Below are 20,326 nucleotides of genomic sequence, written 5' to 3' on the forward strand. Positions count from 1 at the left end.
TCCAAAATGGGAGGAGGGGGGCAGTAACACCAGGCCAGTCTGTCCCGTACCGCTGTTGGAGGCTCCCAGGCAATGCTCTGATTATTGTATCGCCTCCTACTGCAAGCCTGGCTCTCCTCTGCTCTTCAGCTCGAGCAAGGATTGCGTGTTGTGTTCAGTTCTGGGCCCCTCAGTTCAGGAAAGATATTGAGGGGCTGGAGCGGGGCCAGAGAAGAGCAACAAGGCTGGTGAAGGGACTGGAGCACAAGTGCTGTGGGGAGAGGCTGAGGGATGCTGGGGGTGTTTAGTCTGGAGAAGGGAGGCTCAGAGGTGACCTCAGCACTGCCTAGAACTACCTGAAGGGAAGTTCTGGCCAGGTGGGGGTTGGTCTCTTCTCCCAGGCACTCAGCAATAGGACAAGGGGGCACGGGCTCAAGCTCTGCCAGGGGAAATTTAAGTTGGAGATCAGGAAAAAATTATTTCCAGAGAAAGTAATCAGGCATTGGAATGGGCTGCCCAGAGAGGGGGTGGGTTCCCCATCCCTGGAGGTTTTTAAGGTGAGATTGGCCGTGGCACTGAGTGCCATGATCTGGTAAAGGGACTGGAGTTGGACTTGATCTCAGAGGTCTTTTCCAACCCAATGGATTCTATGATTTGCTCACTAACCTCATGGATCTTTGGACACCACTGGACAACAGGTCACCAGGCAGGAAGTGCCTTCAAATTATTTGCAGCTGCTGACAGAATTTTCATTCCTTCTGCAATTACACCTCTTCTCACACCAAGATACTCATAGAAGTCCCCCTGAAAAAACCCAAGACAAACCAAACAAACCCCCCCCCCCCCACAAACTCAATCCTAAACCTTTTAACCAACACAGCTGAAAAGCTTAATAAAATACCTCTTTTCAAAAAGATGTGTGTTTATTAATTACATATAAACTTTGTTATTGAAAAATCAAACCATTTTACCTATTTTTTTCCTTCTGTAGAGGGGTAGCTCTGTGCAACCCCTCACGTAACATCAAGTAACATTAAAAGCAAGGCACTCCCAGCTTCCTGCCTTGATGCTTAATTTTATCATATTAGAGCTCAAAGGTCTAAGGCTTTCGGCTGCAACATATTTTAAAGCTACAGGACAAGAGCTACTGTCTTAAAAAACCTCCTGACCTTTACTATATAAATAACTTGAGCCCACTATATTATGTAATGAAACCAGGTTAGAAATATACTTAAAAACTGCTTTAAGTTTTTCAATGAGAGAATTTCTGTGCTTAGTTCAAGGAGGAAAAAATAATAACCCCCCCCCCAAATAACAACCCAAACCAGCCAGAAACATAGCATTGACCATAGCGTGCTTGAAAATAAAACCACTGATGTTTTTCACAGAAATTACTGGTTTTAAGGTTTTTTTGGTGTTAAAAAACTATACTAATATTAATAATATATCTTGTCTACTAGAGGTTTCACGTATCTCTGAGAAAGTAAAGTGATGGACAGAAACCTGAGTAGTTACATAGTTTGAATATAATACAAATGATCTCCAAAACAAATGATCTCCAGTACAGTGGGCTTCAAAAATTAGCCCAAAACACAAAGTTCCCTGGGCACAAACCCAAACCATCCTCAGTACTGCATTTTTCCACAAGAGGACACTAAAATAATAAGAAAAATATTTGTAGAGAGACGTAGCACTACCATATACCCTTCTTCATTGGTCAAGTAGAATACTTTTCACTTATGAACTACTTTGCAGTGAGGTAAACATTAATGTGTGTGTGTGGCTCGGCTTCGCGAACGAGGATTTGGGAAGGGCTGTCCCCACGTGCCCTTCCAGCCTGCGCAGTGGATTTTAGGTGAGGCTCAGCGTGCACAGCACTGGCCCCACCGTTTCAGTCCTGAGGTTCATCTGCCACGGCCGAGCGAGCTTGGACGGTGCCAGTGAAGTCCTCAGGACTAGAACCTACCAACATTAATTACTTTTCTACTAATGTGCCTTTTAGTCTCGTCTAGTGATTCTTACTTGGCTTTTAGCGTATCTCAGGTGGCACAAAAACCAGATATATTTAAGCCTCGTTATAGACAAAAATCTACCCTTTCGTGACCGTGCCGCCCCTGGGGCAGCGACCCGGGCGCGCTCCCTTTCCCGCTGCTCCATTTTCACGGAATCACGGAATCCACTGGGCTGGAAAAGGCCTCTGAGATCACCGAGTCCAACCCGTGGCCGGACACACCCTGTGCACCGTCCCCGTGTCACACCGAGTGTCCCGTCCCGTGTCTCCTGAAATACCCCCAGGGCCGGCGCCTGCACCGCTCCCCGGGCAGACCGGCCCATTGACTCGCCCCCGGCTCCCCCGCGCCGCTCTTCGGGCGCGGCAAAGCGAGCGGTTCCGCGCCGCGACTCCTGCGCCGCCCCTCGCGCTCAGTCAACAGCGGCGCGGCTCGGCCGGGCGTGCTGGGCGAGGAACCGGGCCAGGAACCAGGCCCGACCCAGGCCTGGGAGCTGCCAGGGCCGGGGTGAGGGCGATGGGGGCGGCGGGCCCGGGGCGGGGCGCCTCTCGCGAGAGCCGCGCCGGCGGCCATTTTGGCCATGGATTGGCGGCGGGGCGGGGCCGCGGCGCTGCCCGCGGGAGCGGAGGAGGAGGAGGAGGAAGAAGAGGAAGAGGAGGAGGAGGAAGAAGAAGAAGAGGAGGAGGAGGAGGAGGAGGGGGAAGACGAAGACGAAGAGGAGGAGGAGGAGGATGAGCCGCGGGCGTCCCCCCGCCTCCCGCTGCTGCTGACGACGGCGCTCGGCTCAGCTTGCTGCGGGCTCCGCTCTGCGCCGCCGGCCATGGTGCCCAGCGAGGAGAACCAGCTCGTCCCCAAGGAGGTGAGGCGGGCAGGCCCAGGGCGCCGGCGCCGGCGCCGGACGAGGAGAGGGCGAGGGAGGCCCGGGCCGGCTTCGCCGTGTCCGTATTTGGCCCGGCGGGCGGGGGGGGACCCGTCTTTGTGTGGGGCCGGGGGTGGCGGTGGAACGCGGGGGGAAGGGGCTGGCGAGGAGAGGAGGAGGAGGCCGGGGCCGAGCGCGGGCCGCGCAGGGCCCGGGCGGCCCGACGGCTGCACCTGTCGGGCCGCGGCATGCGGGAGGGAGCGCGGCCTGCGCGGCGGCGGGGCCGGGCCGGTGTCACGGGGCCGGGGGGCAGCGCGACCCCTCCCGCCGGGCGTGGGGGCTGCGGGCAGGGCCCTGCGCTGCGGGGCAGGGCGGAAAGCGGGGCTCGGCTCAGGGCAAGGGGTCGGCGCGCCGAGGGGCAGCCGCCGGGTGCGGGGCCGGCCCGGCCCTCCCGGGAGCGCCGCAGGGCCGGCGGGAGCGCCCGCGGTGGGTGCCGGGGGGAATGGGTTGAGCAGCGGGTTGTTTCTTTTATTCTGGGCCCCTCGGCTCCCATCTGCTGCAGGGGAAAGGAGGGAGGCTTGTGTTTGGCCTTGGGGTAAAGATAAGAGCCTGAGTGAAAAAGGAAGGCGAAGCCTCTGTCCCGCAGCGATAGGCAAATGACACGTGTCAAGTAGAGCGATACTGTGCAGGGGAAGGAGTTCGAACGGTGGCATGAAATGTTTGGAAACAGCTGCTCGTTTGGTAGTATCAGCAGAAACTTTGTTTCCTGAGCAGGTACTCTTACACATTCATCCAACTTTTCTGATCCTTCTGCTGTTCTGATAAATTACTCAAACCCGTGCTGTTGGTTTTCTGTCAAATGTCAGTGTCACATTTACCTGTTCCGTCGTGTATTCTCGCGGGAGGCCTTGTCAGGCAAAGACTTCAATGGTATCCTTTAGCAGATCTATGAAACAAATAACAACACTGAATTTTAGAAACAATTTTTTGTCTGTGCAATTGTACAGTTGTGGATGTAGGACAAAGGTAACTTTTCCTTTCTTAAAATACTGAGGTTTAAAGGATGACATTTAGTTTTTCAATAGGAAAGTGAAATCTCCAGAAACTTCACATAAGGGATGGAGTGTAATAGTTAGTGGCTTAAATATCACCTTTTAAACAAAATCTCCAAAAATATAAGCCCAGGTATAGAAGATGCAGTAACTTGTATATTTAAATATTTCATTTTAAAAGCAAACAAACATACACATAAAGGAGAATAGCAGAACAAACATTGTGACAGTAGCTGTAGTTAACTGGAACAGACACCATGATTAACAAAAGCAGCTAGTTGAGGCTATTTCTTTAGTTCTGTATATTAATAGTATCCCCCTTGGCTTTGGAGTTGTTTTCAGAATATATGTATGAATCAGATGTGTATTTTTAACTGACTCATTGGACTAGGATTTTGAATGCATTTCTATCTGTAGTGAGGGAAGTATGGGTAAGGGAAGATGAATATATGTGATTGTAGATATGGATATCTTAAACAAACTGTGAAATCTATAACCTTTGTACATTGATAATACTGGAGAGAGTTGCTTTTTCTCAGGAAGTGTTCTCCTGTTCTTTATTGTGTCTCTGTGCATTTTTTAAGTAAATGAAACTGAGGAGAATGTTAAAATGAAATACAGGAAGAAAACAGATGAACTATTTTTGTTAAGACCATAGTTTTTTCATATCTATATATAATACATATCTATATATGATACATATTTATATACATACATGTACGTGATGTAATAGAAGTTTATCTTCAACTTTTCCAATGTTTTTCAGTGTATCCTCACTTTCAGTTTATGAAGTTTTAACAAATCCTGTGCCATAGTATTCCCATTAAGTCCTTCTGAGATTCATTAATAGTCTCATTGCAGAGTTATGGGTAAACAGAATTCTCCAGGTCTCAGAGTTCTCAACAGCCTTCTCCTAAATACTGTGCCCTTAACAGGAGCTGGAGACAAGGCAGATGGTTTGGAGTTTCAGTTCTGCCTTTAGGGATGGATAAAGGATTACAGTTCATGATTTTTGTCCCTTCCCAGCAGGCTGAGAGGTATTGCTTGTATCACTGCCTTATGCTGTTTCAAAGATTAAGCTGGGCTGTGAATCAGTGTCTGCTAAAGATGAGTGCACAACCATATTTTCTTTTCCATTCCAGTGTAAAAGGGCAAGAAGCAATGTAATGTTTGCTTTAGCCCAATTTAGGGAATGACTAGTCCTCTAAAGGAGTGAATGGGAAAGGGATTTTGATTCTTGTCTACAAGTTATATGATGCCTTGGTAGAAAAGTAATAGAAGATGTCTCTAGTGTTACCAGCCTCTCTGTGTTGGAATGGAAAGATAAGTATTAGGTTGATTATAAGTCTTCAGTTTGGGTTTGTATCTAACATGCTAACAGGAGCTCAGCTCACTGTTTTTAACATATATTATATGGATTTTTTTTATTCACTCTGTACTTAGAATATCTTCTGTTAGTCTCTTACGAAAACTTTTCTTTTGGACATTTCATGGCCTCAGCTGCATCTCTGAAGTCCAGGTAATCAGAGCCTTGTTGTTTCCTTTTGCTCATGATTTTGGCTTAAAGTTCTTTCTCCTTTGGAACAGATGTATTAAAGCAGTTTCTAATAACCAGTGTTGGGATTTCTTTTTCTATTAAGATTTTTCACAGGCTATGCAGTCATTTAGTAGTTTATTTTTGCATCCCTACCACTGCCTCTTTCCCAACTGTTCCTGTAATTGTGTGACCAATAATTCCTTATGGTGTGGGCAATGAGAATCCCTTTCAGTAGTTCTGGGATTCAGTGTGAGCTGGTCTGTTTTCCTCTCCCTTCCAGTCTACAATTCCTTTGCTCTTTTCATCTGAAAGATAAATCATTAAGTTTAGTTTTCTGTTATATCCAGTAAACAGAAGGGATTGAGTAACATACAGGACATCCCTGCACCCTGATAGTAAAGTCTGAGCATATCCTGTAAAAATTGCATCATTAATAGGTGTCAGTTTTTACCCCATTAGTCCAGTAATTAACAGTAACTCTGGGAAGGGAGGGAGAATAGTACAGGTAAGACAATATTGGAAATAAGAAGAAAATGGTGCTATCAGAAGGGAAAACACACCTATGGCTTTCAGTGTTTCTTACAGGAAAAGTTAACTTGAAACTTACTTGGAGAAAATCTCCTTCAAACAGAAAATAATAAAATATTCTCATCAATTGAGTTGGTGAGAAAGATGCCTGTGTGTGTTTACTGGTAATGTAAGTGAACTTTGATGAGACTTATCTTGAAAATCAAGATGCATCAGAACTTAGTAAATGTTGGTCAGAATATAGAAAGTATGTTCTGCTGTGACGTTTTTGAAATGTCTGTGCCACTGATTAAATAAATGCTGTGCAGATACTTTCTCAACATGTTCCAGCATGAACTATCCAAAGTACACCTGTCAGAATAAATATATATATATGTGTGCTTTGTACTTGCTGACATTAAATCAAGCAAGGAAGTGTGAATTCTCTCTCAGCTAAACTAATGTGAGTCTTTTCATCCCTACACTAATGAATGCATTTTCATCTTCTGCACTGAAAAAATCAGATATGTTTCTTGATGGATATCATTCTGACTTCCTCATTAGAAGAGCGGGAATCTGATTAAGATATTTTGCAATTCTGCTCAGTAAAGGGATGCTGTTCCTTTCAGTGCTGATGACATCCTTGTTTTTTCATTCCCATGTGTTAAAAGATTCTACAAGTGCTTACATCTTGCATAATCTATCAATTTTTCCTCCTTTCTTTCTCATGTGCCCATTATAAAACATAAAGGTATGATAGTGACACATGGAGAAACTGACTGCTTCATTAACTGAGCAGGTATTTTGGAAATCAAATGTAGGAAACAAAATATCCACACAGTTTCACCAAGTAATTTGTTCCTTGCAAACAGATACTTTCTGAATGATACTCTGATTATAATTTAGTTGGTGAGTAAGGCTTGAGAGTAGAATGCAAGAGCTTTCCCTGCTTTGTTAGCTATTGGCTGTCCCAGTCACAATTTACTTGCCTTGCTATATTGTATGTGAGTATTTAATCTGCACTGTAGAAAGGCGGTCAGGATAATTCACTGGCAGCACCTCAAGATCATCTGATGGAAAGGTTTTGCCTGAGGAGGACCAGTACCAACTGCCTGTCAGGTGGCACTTGCTACTGTGGCCTCAGTCTGTGAATGCTGCTGGCTGAAGTTACTACTACTCAGTAGAACAATCTGACAACTAAATAACAAATCACTTTGTTTTCCCTTCAGTAATACATTCTGAACATCACCACAAACAATAAATGCTGTTTCCTCTCATGTTTTGTGCGTCACTGGTGATTAAAGTTTCTAAATCAAATGCGTGCAGTAGTACGAGTATAATCCTTAATTTTTTTTTGCTGTGCAGCTCCACATTGTTGCTGAAACTGGTAATAAACTTCTTCCTAAGCTGTGAATTAGTTATTGGGAGGCAGAGACTTCTTAATGTTGCATTTTACACTCTTGAGCTCAGAATTTCAGTATACAAAAAAAAGTTTCCAGTGAACTAAAGTCCACTAATTCTGTTTTCTGTTGTTTTTAAAACCTGTGTGCTTAATCTATGCAGCCCTGCATCATAGTTTTGAAATGTTAGTGAACCAACACACAGATACTGATTATTATGCAACCTCTTTTTGCTGATAAAATGTCTTGATATTAATATGTTTGAAAGTTGTGGACATTTACTGAAATAGACCAGTAATTTGTGTTACCCTTGAATTACATGTTTTAGTCTTGTCAGAATTAACCAGAGGGCTGAGATTTTATTTTAAATGTTTTCCCCTTGTACATTACTGTTCATACTGTAACACACTAAATAATGTTTAAATCTTCATATATCCAATCACAGGTTCACTCTTTCTGTTGTATTTGAAAATATGTTGGGTTTTATGTGAGAAACCAAGTGTGAAAGTTACGTCTGTAGAAAATTGAGTTATGTGTACACATTCAACCTTTTTATTCAATTTTTAAAAGTTCTTCATTCCTTTGTAAATGCTTAAGCTTATATTTTACTCTTTGCCCTTTGAGAATTAATACAGTGTATGTTCAGACGAGCTGCCTATTTAACATTTTCTTATTTTTCTTGTCTTGAGCAAAATATTCTCAAAATGATGCCACTAGTAACTAGATACCTGATTACTGTAAAGGCTAGTAATTTTTAGATTTCTTTTTTTTTGGTGAACTTGTGAAGAACAACCAACTTGACCACAGTTTCAGACACTGCAAAATGTGTCGTATTTCCTTTGATTTCTTGCATGTTTGGTATGCCATCAGCTTGCACTGAGCAAATGCTCTTGCACAGCATTGGCAGGTGAAATAATTTCTAGAAAGGTTCTTGGGCATGTTCTGAAAGTACTAAGGGGTAAAATTGGTACAGATAATTTGATTCAATATAATTTTTGAGATTGTGATAACAAGGACACTTCAGGCGCTTCTGAAAAAGCGACAACAGATTATTTTAGCCTGGCAGTTCTGTGGATAGCTTAGAACTTGTTATTGTGGTGGAGTTCAGGTGTAGCTTCTCAGTAATCACATGTGATGAAAGCTGCCTCAGTAACATGAAGTTTGCATGAATTCTGTAGAATTGGTGAATCATCCACTTTTGAAGCTGTGTGAGAAATGTACTTGATAGAATGGTGAAACTTTTCACAATAAACAATGTCTGCACATGTGAATACCATTTTCTGAAGAAGTTTGGCAGAGAACTGCAAGAGCTAAAGGAATGGAAGGGCAGGTATGTTCACTGATTTATGTAGGTGTTGTACTGAGATTGGTAACAGTGAAGGAAGAATAAAAACAGTAGCAGACAGAGAAACTTACAGTAGAATGCCTGGGTTTTGTAAATAAAATATTTCCAATCAGTTCGTATATGGAAAAATCTCCCAGGTGCTTTCTCACGTACACATTGTCACATCTGTTCCTTCTGTTGAGACATTGTGCTCCAGAGTTCCATGTTTTCCCTGGAGTCCTTTGTAGCAGGTAGAGTTTATGCCCAGACTTCCAGGTGCTTATGCTCTGAACTGTTCCCCTTCATTCTGCACTCACAGCTGGAGAGCTGCACAATCCCTGCTAACACACCTCACTATTCAGCTTCTGTTTTCCCTTTCTCAGCAGCAGCTGGACAATTTAAAATTAGAAAGGGCTAAAAACTATACCTGTAATGCTGTTTTAATCTCTGAACTGCACATGATTAAATTTCCTAGCATATACATATTTGTTGGTGATTTTGGAGGGATGTAGACCTTTATTTTCAAAATTGTTCAAAAAGACAAGACTCTTCTTGGTACTAGTTTTGCTCAGACTGTTAATTTGGTTTTGTGGTAATGATGCCTTTGTAATTCAATCCAGCAGAAAGTCCTTTAGACTATGAGCAGCATAGGAAAATGTTTCTGTAAAGTTCATGTAATTCCATGCTGAAAGAGATGGAGGGCAAGTCCATCCACTGCTGCTGTGACTCTCCATAGAAAACAAATGTCGCGATATAGGTTATGCACACAAGTGTAGTCATGGTCACGGGGTGTTCTTGTAGCCCTGTTTTTCATCTTTTTCTGAAGGAAGGACAAGGAGCATGGTGATTAAGGAGGTAGAAGAGAAGATGCAAACAAAGGAAGCTGCACAGATGAGGCTGTTCCAGATGTGAATGTAAAGGTTATATTGTCAGGAATTAGAGAGGCTGGCAGGTAATTTTCAAATACAGAAAATTCCTTTTACGTTTAATTCTCACGTTTTAGTGTAGTTAGAAAGCCCCATGCAAGTTAAACAATTCAGGGTCATAGGATGAAAGAAAACATAATCAGTTAAAATTACAACCTTTAAGAATAAGAGAGTGAAATACTCAAAATGTCCAGCGGTAAAGAGAAAACTATTTAGATTGTAAAACTGTTCTCTGTTACCCGTTAATTTATTAACAGGAAACTTTGCTGGAGTTTTTGTGTGATCTATAGGTATGGCCAGGAAATATTTGCTTTCCTTTGTTATTGGCAGTTGCTGCGTTTGATTTTTTGAGGCAAGTAATTAATCCTGAATCACCTTAATTTACCATATTTAAAAGAGGAGATAAGTGTAAGAAGACTGGTTCTTCAGGATGTTCTTAGTAAGGCATGTTTAAAGTCTTTTAAAATATGAAAAATAGCTTCTGTGAAACTGAAAAGTGGATGTTTTAGTCTCCAGTTCAGCTCTCCCCAGATGCGTGTCCCCTCATCCTATATCCTTTTTTGTAGTATTTGAAACATCCTTCAGGCATGTACTTTTTTCTGGTCCCAACCCAACTTTTTTCATTGTCATTTCTATTTTTTATAAGTGTGTTTTACAAATGACCCAGTAATACACAACAGTAGGAGCAAACTCTCAAAGGTAAACAATTAGCTCTGCCAGGGGAAATTTAAGTTGGAGATCAGAAAAAAATTCTTTCCAGAGAGAGTAATCAGGCATTGGAATGGGCTGCCCAGAGAGGGGATGGATTCACCATCCCTGGAGGTTTTTAAACTGAGATGGACGTGGCACTGAGTGCCATGATCTGGTAAAGGGACTGGAGTTGGGCCAAGGGTTGGACTTGATGATCTTGGAGGTGTTTTCCAAAGCAATCGATTCTATGATTCTGTTTCTGAGGCATAAGGTTATTTTTGGACATGTTTTAAAAAGTTGGAAGTATATATGTATTACAAAAATAATTTGTCCATATGAATTTTACAAGAGTGACAGTGGACAGCTGGCATGGAGCTCTGCTTCAACAAGGTGGCAAACACTTTTAGTTGTTTTTAACTGTGATTTTGTTGTTAAAGAAGCATTTTTGAGGAGGTGGTATTTTTAAACAATAAACAAATCCATAATCTTCATGGTGCAGAGAAGAGAGTAAAACATGTACCCCATTTTCCAAAGGCAAAAAAATTGCAGAGACCCTGCTACAAAACTTATGTTGTACCTCTTCTCTTCTCTGCATCGGGTCATCCCCCACAGGATGGCATTTGTAGGGTTCACTTAGCCAGGACTGTTGGTCTTGGTATGGCCCAACTGCTTCCTGGGATCTGCAGTAGTTCTCCAGTGTCTACAGCAGGCTGGAAAACAGGGCAAGCATGTCATGAGGGCAGAAGCAATGGGATTGACACAGTAATGACACTTTTTGCTCTTCTAGGGCGTTGAAAATAGAGGCAGGGAGTTACTCCTCTTGTTCTGTGAGCAGCACTGCCATTTACAGGGACTCAGACTTCGGGGTGAAGGGTCTCATTTCAGTCCCTTTGGTGTTCTAACACAGATGCAGTTATGTCCAAGTGTTGTTGATATTCAGTATTTTAAGCAGTACTATATAGCATACATGCATTTAAAATACTTCTCCTACTACTCTGTTGGTACTGTTATATCAGTCAGGCCTTTTCCAGGAGAGTTAAGGTTCTGTTGAGAAGTTAGAGGGCTGACTGGTTAAAACTAACCCACTGAAAAAAACCAACCAGCAGTTAGTATTTTTAAGAAGGATTAGCTATCTGAGTCTACTCAACATGTACCTGCAGGATCATTTGTACCAGCACAAGAAAGGGGAGAGGGTTGGAGTGGAAATAAGCAGGTGGGAGCATGACTGCTGCTTCTGGCAGCAGTTTCAGCTATTCCAGCTTCAGCTGCTTGTGTAACTAAAGCTTTGCTGTGTTCAAAGGTTTTAGGCTGCTATATCTGTGTGAAAAGTTACTAGTGCATTGTAAATTCAAAGTCTTACATGTTGAGTTTCCAAAATAGGTGGAATATGCCCATATTATTGCATCAGTTTTGTTCCTTTGAAGTGTATCAAATACTATGAGGGGAAAGCATAGCTGAATGCCATCAACTGAAGTAGAGGGGAAATGGCATAACCACAGTCCTAATGCTGCAAATGTGTTCAGTGAAAGAGTTTGTGTGAACTGAGGTAGATAAGGGTTCACAAGGTTGAAATCAGAGATCAGTCCTTGTAATGGGGTACATCGCTGGGCTAACCTGTGTGTGTTTTTTTTGTCTCTCAGGCTTTTACTCTATTGACAACTTTCAAAAATATTTCGTCATTTTCTTTTATTCTCTTTTCCTTTCAATGTCTTTGAAGACTCCCTTACTGTAATTGTGGGGATGGGGAAGTTGGTTGAAGTCTCTGTGACCCATTAGAGGTGAATGGGTATTAAATGTTGATAAGCAATGAGGGAAAAGGCACAAACAAAAAATACTGACCCATTTCAGTCATGGCAAATTATACCAATACTGATACCACTTTCAAGACTATATATTAAAATCACCCTGTTGTGTTAACCTTGGCAGGCAGCTGAGCCGTGTGCAGCTGCTCACTCCCTTCCCACCCTCAGCTGGACAAAGCAAGAGGAAAGGAAGAGTAAAAGCAGAAAACTTGGGAGTCAACATAAAGTTGTTTAATAAGTGAAGGAGAAGTGTAAGAATAGAGGGGGGAACCAAACAAAAAGAAGCCCAGAAAACAAGGAATGCAAAGGCAATCACTCACCATGTTCTCTAGGTACATCAATGCCCGGCCAATTTCTATGCAAAGATGGAGCCTAACTAAACCTCCTCTTTTGCTTTTTGTTGCTGAGCATGGTGTTACATGGCATGGAATATCTCTTGGCTTAGTCTGGGTCACCAGCCTGGTGGTGGCCTCTCCCAGCCTCTGGCACAGCCCCCAGTTTATTCCCCTGGGGGAGATTAAGAATTGAAGGGTTTGATGCTGTGCAAACACCCTTCAGCAGGAGCCAAAACTTGATTGTGTTATCAACACTTTTACAGTCACAAATCTAAAGTATAGCACCTTAGAGGCTTCTGTGAAGAAAATTCTCTTTGTTACAGCCTGGCCTGGTACACAGTCATTTGGTAGTTTTCTTTTCTATTTTCTGGTCTTGTTCCTAGTCAAGAGAATAGACTGAAAGGGCTTTCTTAAGTCTTGTGAATCCTTAACATCCTGGGTGAGGAGAAAAAACAGGGAGGGGGCGAAGGTTCAGTAATTACCTATATATAGGATAGGTGTTCTTGAATTTTGGTGGTATTTTAGGCTCATTGTAAAGTAATTTTTTTCATTACTTGCCATGGGACAGAAATCCTCTGTTTAGTTTTACTAGCTTCAAAACGTTGTTGGGTTTTGTCTGAAGTCTCTCTAGGTGTAATGAAGAATTTGAAGCTGAGGATGAGGTATGTTATTCAGGTACTCACAAACCTGATGCTATACAGTCAAATTCAAAATTAAACGGTTGTGTCTTAAGGTTCAATTTTTTTTTGCCTCAGGAAACATTCCAACACGAGATATATCAAGTTAACAGTTCAAAATTACTCCCTTTAAGACCTCCTGGAATCAGTCTTTTAAAAAGTGTATTTCATTTTACAGAAGTGTACTCTAAAGCACCTCATTAACTCAGACAAAGCTGCAGTGAGGCACCTGTGTTGAGTAACAGCTCACAGTGCTATGACAGAATTAGGTAAGCTGTCTTTGAAAAAGAAGTTGCTTCTTTCCTCTAAAACAATGGCAAATGTGAGTCTGGGATCACCTGCTCAGTGTTTCCCTCATTCCAAGGACCTTTCTCATCCTGTATTTCCTTCTCAGGGGAGTGACCTGGCTGTGTCAGGGAAGTTGGCACCCAAACCCAGGTTTGTTGGGCTTGCAGAAAACATGGAGAAATGTGACTATCTGCGTTAAGAGGAGAAGGGAGATGTGGATTGTAACGACTCTGGAGTCTATGGTTCAAAATGCACCAGGACAAAAAGAGCAATTTTTGGATGAAAATAGTACCTTTGTCCTCTCTGATTATTTTCCCCTTACTGGCTGTATATTTGAAAGGTTTTTGACCTTCAGGTTTTGTGCAGAATCCAGTGCTGTCAGTGTAGTGTAGTGTTGAATGGGTTGGACCTCTTGGAGTAGGTAAAGGAATTCCTGAATTATGATTGTGGGTTCTAAAGGAGCTGATTTGATAGTTTGTCATCACTGAGAAGTTGTTGAAGTCAAGGTTCTGTTCAGCTGAACTGTAGTTAACACCTGAATGTTTTTGTGTGATGATACTTTAGAAGTAAAAGGTACAAATATAGACTACATTTTTGTGGTTGAAACTCCCAGATTTCACTTACTCTTGTAACTGCTGGAAATGTGCACCAAATCAGTTACACAGATGTGGGATGTGTGCCCTAAAGTTTGCCCAGCAGTAATGGGGCAGGTCACTTGTGTGCACTTCATGTGGTAGTCTTAAGCTGCTGAAGCAACATGGAAATTGCTGTCTTAGGCTTAGCCATCCATGTAATTTTGCGATTATAAGCATGGTGTCTGCCTTTGCTGCTTGCTACTGATCTGTCTGTCTTCTATATTGCAGTGATTTGTTAGAATTGTTTACAGGATGTGGACATACAGGATCTTCTACTGGTCAAGTCTCAATAGGTCATTAACTTTATTTGACAGTCAAACTTCAGAAATCTGTTGGTTAAACTCTTGACCTGAAACTTGTGATTTTACTTTCTGTCTATTTTTATCTGCTGGAAGCACTGGAATTTGGAAATATTGGGTAGAATCTGTATGAAATTTGAGTTTAGCTTTAGGTTTCACTTTCAATCTCTGAAAATAATTTTATAAATGAACTGAAGCAGAAGTTAAAATCTAGTGAGAATCTTCTGTCATTTGAAAAATAAAATGTATGGTTTGTTCTTATAAGGCTAGTGAAATGCTGCAATAGAATTTTAATTAACTCAAAGTTGATAAATAGTAAGCCACATCTAAATGCAGTGTTAAAACCACTGCAGTTTTGCATTTGAATATTGTTGTGACAGGTCTAGTAACACTCTATTTTTTTGTTCCTCTGTTTTCAAGAAATACAGAACCTATATGGTCAAAGCAAGTGTCTGTTGTGCAGATGGCACTATTAACAATTCTGCCTTTGTTAGTATATACAGAATAACAGCTTGAATTGCTTCAGTGTGACAAAATCCTTTATGCTCTGCAACTTGCAGGTGCAGATCTTTCATTTAACAAAGATTAAATATTTGTTAGAAAGGTACATGGGGGAAATGCTTGTGTAGCACAGCACTCTAGAATGTCCATCCAGCCTGTTCAGTGCCTCACTACCCTTACAGTAAAGAATTTCTGTCATATGTTTAAACAAATTTTCCCCTCTTTTGGTTTGAACCATTTACTCCTTGTCCTGTCACTACAGTCCTGATGAGGAGTCCCTCTCCAGTTTTCTTGTAGGTCTTCTTTGGATACTGGAAGGTTGCTATGAGGTCTCCCCACAGCCTTTTTTTTTCCAGACTGAACAGCCCCAGCTCTCACAGCCTGTCTTTATAGGGAGGTGCTCTAGTCCTCTCATCAGCTTCCTTGTCCTCCTCTGGACTTGCTCCAACAGGTGGATGTCCTTTCCATGCTAAGGACTCCAGAGCTGGATGCAGTACTCAAAGTGGGATCTCATCAGAGCAGAGCAGAGGGGCAGAATCACCTCCCTTATCTGCTGGCCCTGCTGCTTTTGATGCAGCTCAGGATATGTTTGGCTTTCTGGGCTGTGAGTGCTCTGCTCAGTCGTCGTGAGTTTTTCATCAACCATCACCCCCAAGTCCATTTCCACAGCGCTGCTCTCAGTCCATTTTCTGCCCAGCCTGTAGGTGTGGCTTGTATTGCCCTGACACAGGTGTAGGACTTTGAACTCTGCTGTTGATTTTCATGAGGTTCACACAGGTGCACCACTCAAGTATGTCAGTGTCCCTCTGTAACCTTCAGTAGCAGTCCTCATTTGCCTTTTAGATGCTTATGTAGCTGGTGGTCTGCAACGTGTTTCACTAAACCACTGGCTTATACTATGTCATGGTATGGCAAAGGAGCAGCATCAACCTTTGAGGACTTCTCAACTACTGAATGGATGTGCTCACTGCCTGAGGAGCTGCTCTTATTTCTTCTGAGGAAAAGTCAGTAGGGTATTTTTGTATGTGTCTCTGAATACCATGTATATGTTAATTTGAAACCCTGGAACTATGTAGTTAATATGCTTATTGATTTTGTGAGGTGTAATAAATAATTGATGTGGTAATTCCAGAGTAATTTTTACCAGTGCAACATTAAGCAACTTTATAGAATGACCTTTATTCTCTTAATTGTACTTTAAAGCATAAATTTCCATGGTGAGAGGAACTTTCTGTAACGTGTAGAATTGACTTGTGGTTACCATAAAGTTTATTCATAGAGCATTAGAGTGGATGCTTTAATTGAAAAGTAAGGAATGCTGCATTTGAAAGAATGATGCATCTGTGATTTCAGCAAGGCCGAGTGCTGGGTCCTGCACTGGGGTCACAACAACCCCCTGCAGTGCTACAGGCGAGAGGAAGAGTGGCTGCAAAGTGACCTAGCAGAAAAGAGCTGGAGGGTGTTGGTCAACAGCAGCTGAAGGTGGCCAAGAAAGCCAGTGTCATCCTGGCTATCAGAAATCCTGGCAATCAGAAATAGTGTGTCCAGCAGGACCAGAGCAGTGACTGTACCTCTCTGCTCAGCACTGGTGAGACCTCACCTTGAGTCTTGTGTCCAGTTCTGGGCCTCTAAATTCAGAAGAGACATTGAAGTACTGGATTGAGTGCAGGGAAGGGCAACAGAGCTGGTGAAGGGTCTAGAGACTAACTCCCATGAGGAGCAGCTGAGGAAGCTGGGGATGTTTAGCCTGGAGAAGAGGAGGCTCAGGGAGTCCTTTTCACTCTCCACAACTCCCTGAAAGAAGATTGTGGCAAAGTGGTGGGTGGCCTCTTCTCCCAGGCAACCAGTGACAGCCTCAAGCTGAACTCGGGAAGGTTCAGACTGGACATCAGGAGGAATTTCTTCACAGAAAAGGTTGTCAGGCACTGGAACAGACTGCCCAGGGATGTGGTGGAATCCCTATCCCTGGAGGTGTTCAAGAACTGCCTGGACGTGGCGCTTTCCTGCCATGGTCCAGTTGAGAAGGTAGTGATTGGTCCAAGGTTGGACTCGATGATCTTGGAGGTCTTTTCCAACCCAAGTGGTTCTGTAATTAGGCAGTTAAATGCCACCCTGACGCCCGATCCCATCAGATCTTGGAAGCAAACCAGGGTCAGCCCTGGTCAGTACTTGGATGGGAGCCCTCCTGGCAATACCGGGGGCTGTAGGTTCTAGTCCTGAGGACTTCACTGGCACTGTCCAATCTCACTTGGCCATGGCAGATGAACCTGAGGATTTAAAGGGCGGGGCCAGTTCTGCGCACGCTGTGCATCACCTAAAACATCCACTGCACAGGCTGGAAGGGCACACCCACATGGGGACAGCCCTTCCCAAAAAATCTTGGTTTGCGAAGCCCAGCCACGATGATGATGATGATGATGATGATGATGATGATTTTATGATTTGTCTTGTTAGAACAGCTGAAGGCTCTCAGTTACTTGTAAAATTACTGAGCATCACATAAGAGTATAATTTGTAAATTTGATTTGTTAGATCTCTTCTATGATATTTTAGTGAAATAAATAGCTCTTGAAAATCTTCCAGCAGTCCTTAACTAAGAAAACAAGAGTTGAGATCCGAGCACGGAAGCATTTTTGTAAAAGAAGCAGCCTGTAGATATTTCTCTCCAGGTGATACCTGTAGCCTGTCTGCCCCTTTCATCCTCCACTGCATACACGAAGTCAAATAGCACACCACAACTTCCATCTGCCACTGTGTACACCAAACTTGGCTCTCCTGTCTCTGGAGAGAAGGAATTCAGGCTAAAGAACAGGCTCTTTGGAGTCTCTGATCAGGAGGAAAATTGTAAGACTTAATTAAGTCTTATGACACAAGGCATCGTACTTGATAACGATCTTAGTGTTACAAATCAGCAGTTTCAGAATGGTGGTTCTGGGACTCTATTAAACTCTGAGTCATTTTAGCAAACTGTAACTTTGAATTGAGAGCAGGTAAAACTGGTAAGCAGCAAAACATTTAAATTTTATGGTGTTGGTTTTCTGATTCGGGTTTTTTTATTTGTTTTTTTAACTCTTAAAACCTCTGTCAAATCTGAAATTACAAAGTGGTGTGTAAAGAAAACTGCTAGACAAAATAATTACTAATCTTGGAATATTAAGACTTCAGAACTGGATCTTCAGCTCCCTGTGCACAAAGCAAAAAATCTTGCTTTATGTGTCATCCTGCTGAGAAGTCTAATTTGGGCTGTTTTTATAGGTCATTTGGTGGGGCAAATAGGGCACGTCAGCGAAGATCATGTTGGTGTTTTTTGTTTTGATAATCTTTACTGAGGGCACAGTTGAAGAAATTCAGAGAAAGAACAGTGATGTTATTAGTGTCTTCATTCTCACTTCCTGTTTTTCCTTTCTGGAAAAATATAAAGTACAAATCTTCGGATTCAGAAACTGGCTAATTTGATGTTTGCAGTCTGAAAGCAGTTTTGTACAGTTAATGTTTGGTTTTGTATTTTTGATGGTACAACAGAGATACTAAGGCACGCTTACTTTAAGAGTTTTAGGAATAAAGTCAGTAACTTCATGTCTTTTCTGCCTTCAGCTACACACTTCAAAATGGGTTCATGTTAATAAAAACTTTCCTACAGGAAATAATTCAGGCATGAAAGAATAATTTCATATGAAACTGGGTAGCTTCATAATACATACATGCAATAATAAACAGAATTACAGTGTTATATGCTAATCCTGTGCTTGAATCATTTGTGGTAAAATATTTACCTCTGTCTGGAGGGCTTTTTAAAGATAATTAAGGGATTCGTTAATACGAATTTGTATCTTGAATTGTTTCCGTTTTCTTATTGATTCACTTCTTTATGAAATGCAGTCTGTTGCGTATTACAATTTAACTGACATTTTCTGTAACATTGTTGCTGTGATAATTTAAATAGTAGTCTATTCCTTCTAAAGTTATTCTGTGAATGGTGCTTTGAAACTCAGTAATAATATTTTACTTGTACTATGAAACTGACTATGCAAAATAAAAGTCAATTGACAACTTTGTTATGACATGTTAATTTTGTTTTCATATACTATAGGATATGTTTTGGAGTTGCAGACAAAGTATCTTTGCTGAAATGAAGAAGAAATTTTCACAGGTAGACAGATGAAATCAACTTTGTGAAATGATAACCAAGAAATAATAAAGGCATGATGCTGTAGCTTTTGTTTATTTTAACATGAGCATGAACTATTGGCATTAAATTCTTGGTGCATGTTCTTGAATACAAAGATAATGTACATAGCCAGTCTTAACAGCAGAAGCTTCCAACTGAGTATGTTTATATTCTTTTTACACTGGTGTGTGGGGGTTTGGCTCTCTGTAGCTTTACATTAAAGAAGAAGCTGTAGCTGTCATAACAGATTATGTAATTACTAAAATTAAGTTTTATGTTTATGTTGTGGACACAGTTTAACAACAGCCCATCAGAACAGCTTGGGGATCTATCACTGGCCAGTATTGCCTTTCACACTATTTTTGCAGTAAAGTAGCCCCAAAGAAGGTGTTGCATTGTCTGATAGTTCAGATGGTGTGTGTGATGTTTGCCGTGCATAGAGTTGGACTGAGGTTATTTTTGCTTTATCTCTTTACTATGAACAACTTGAAGCAGTGGCAGCACAAATGAATGATGACTTAATACCCTTTGCTACACTAACGCTGAGTTAAACCCGTTCAGTCTGTCAGAATTACATCTATGATCAAGGAAGAGAGGATTTCTGTGACATGGAACATGCAGCAACCCAAACAGCAAATCTTCTGTAATCTTCTGTAATTTGTTCCCTTAGTGTTATTTCCATCCCTCAGATTCTGTGTGTCTAATTATTTTCAGTAGCAACTCTAATGTAAGTCACAAGTGATTCACTATCAAAGGTGTCAGAGAAAGGTGAGTGGGAGGAGTTGAATTTATAGGTAACTTGTGCAGAGAGGGGGAAGTTAAAGTATTGGTTATATAAAGGCGGGAGGGCAACAAGGAACTGAGTCTCCAGTGGAGGGAGGACTTCCGTTCTTGATAATGCTCATATACAGCAGCCCATCAAGTTCTAGGATCAGTACAAAATTAGTGTGGGAATAATTAAATCCAAATTAATTGTTCCTAGATGAACTTTATGTTTTGTAGAAAATGCTCTTAGCCTCTCTGCACTGTTCCATAGAGGAGGGTGGGCTTCCACACAGAGCAAGCCTCCACCAGTGCTGAGGCATCTGGATAGGAAGTATAGGTTCATCTTTCCAGTTTCCTGGGGTTTAGCTGCTGCTCATCTTCTCTATAAAAAATCAGGAAAGAAGACCACTGAACAAGCTTTATCTTCCCTTTTCTAACCACACAATGAAAGAGAGAAGCCGTGTGCTGCTTGTTTAACTGAAAAAAAAAAAAAAGATGCTTTGTTGGGAAATTTAAAGGCGAGAGCTGAAGAGATGTAATCACTGGTGAAATTTAATTTTACTCTACTCAAGT

At 42.0% G+C, this 20,326-nt stretch overlaps 1 protein-coding gene across 3 annotated transcripts in view; it reads left to right on the top strand.

The window, feature by feature from the left end:
* The first annotated feature begins 2,621 nt into the window (after positions 1-2,621).
* The window catches only part of USP47 (ubiquitin specific peptidase 47), a 52,521-nt gene continuing 34,816 nt past the window's right edge, over positions 2,622-20,326 (top strand). For all 3 annotated transcript variants that reach the window (XM_071558982.1, XM_071558985.1, XM_071558983.1), the window contains exon 1: positions 2,622-2,847. In XM_071558982.1, coding sequence (XP_071415083.1) covers positions 2,809-2,847 — 39 coding nt within the window. In that variant the 5' untranslated portion in view covers positions 2,622-2,808. The remainder of the gene's footprint in view (positions 2,848-20,326) is intronic.

Source organism: Pithys albifrons, chromosome 6, assembly GCF_047495875.1.
Source record: "Pithys albifrons albifrons isolate INPA30051 chromosome 6, PitAlb_v1, whole genome shotgun sequence".
Taxonomy (NCBI): Eukaryota; Metazoa; Chordata; class Aves; order Passeriformes; family Thamnophilidae; genus Pithys; species Pithys albifrons.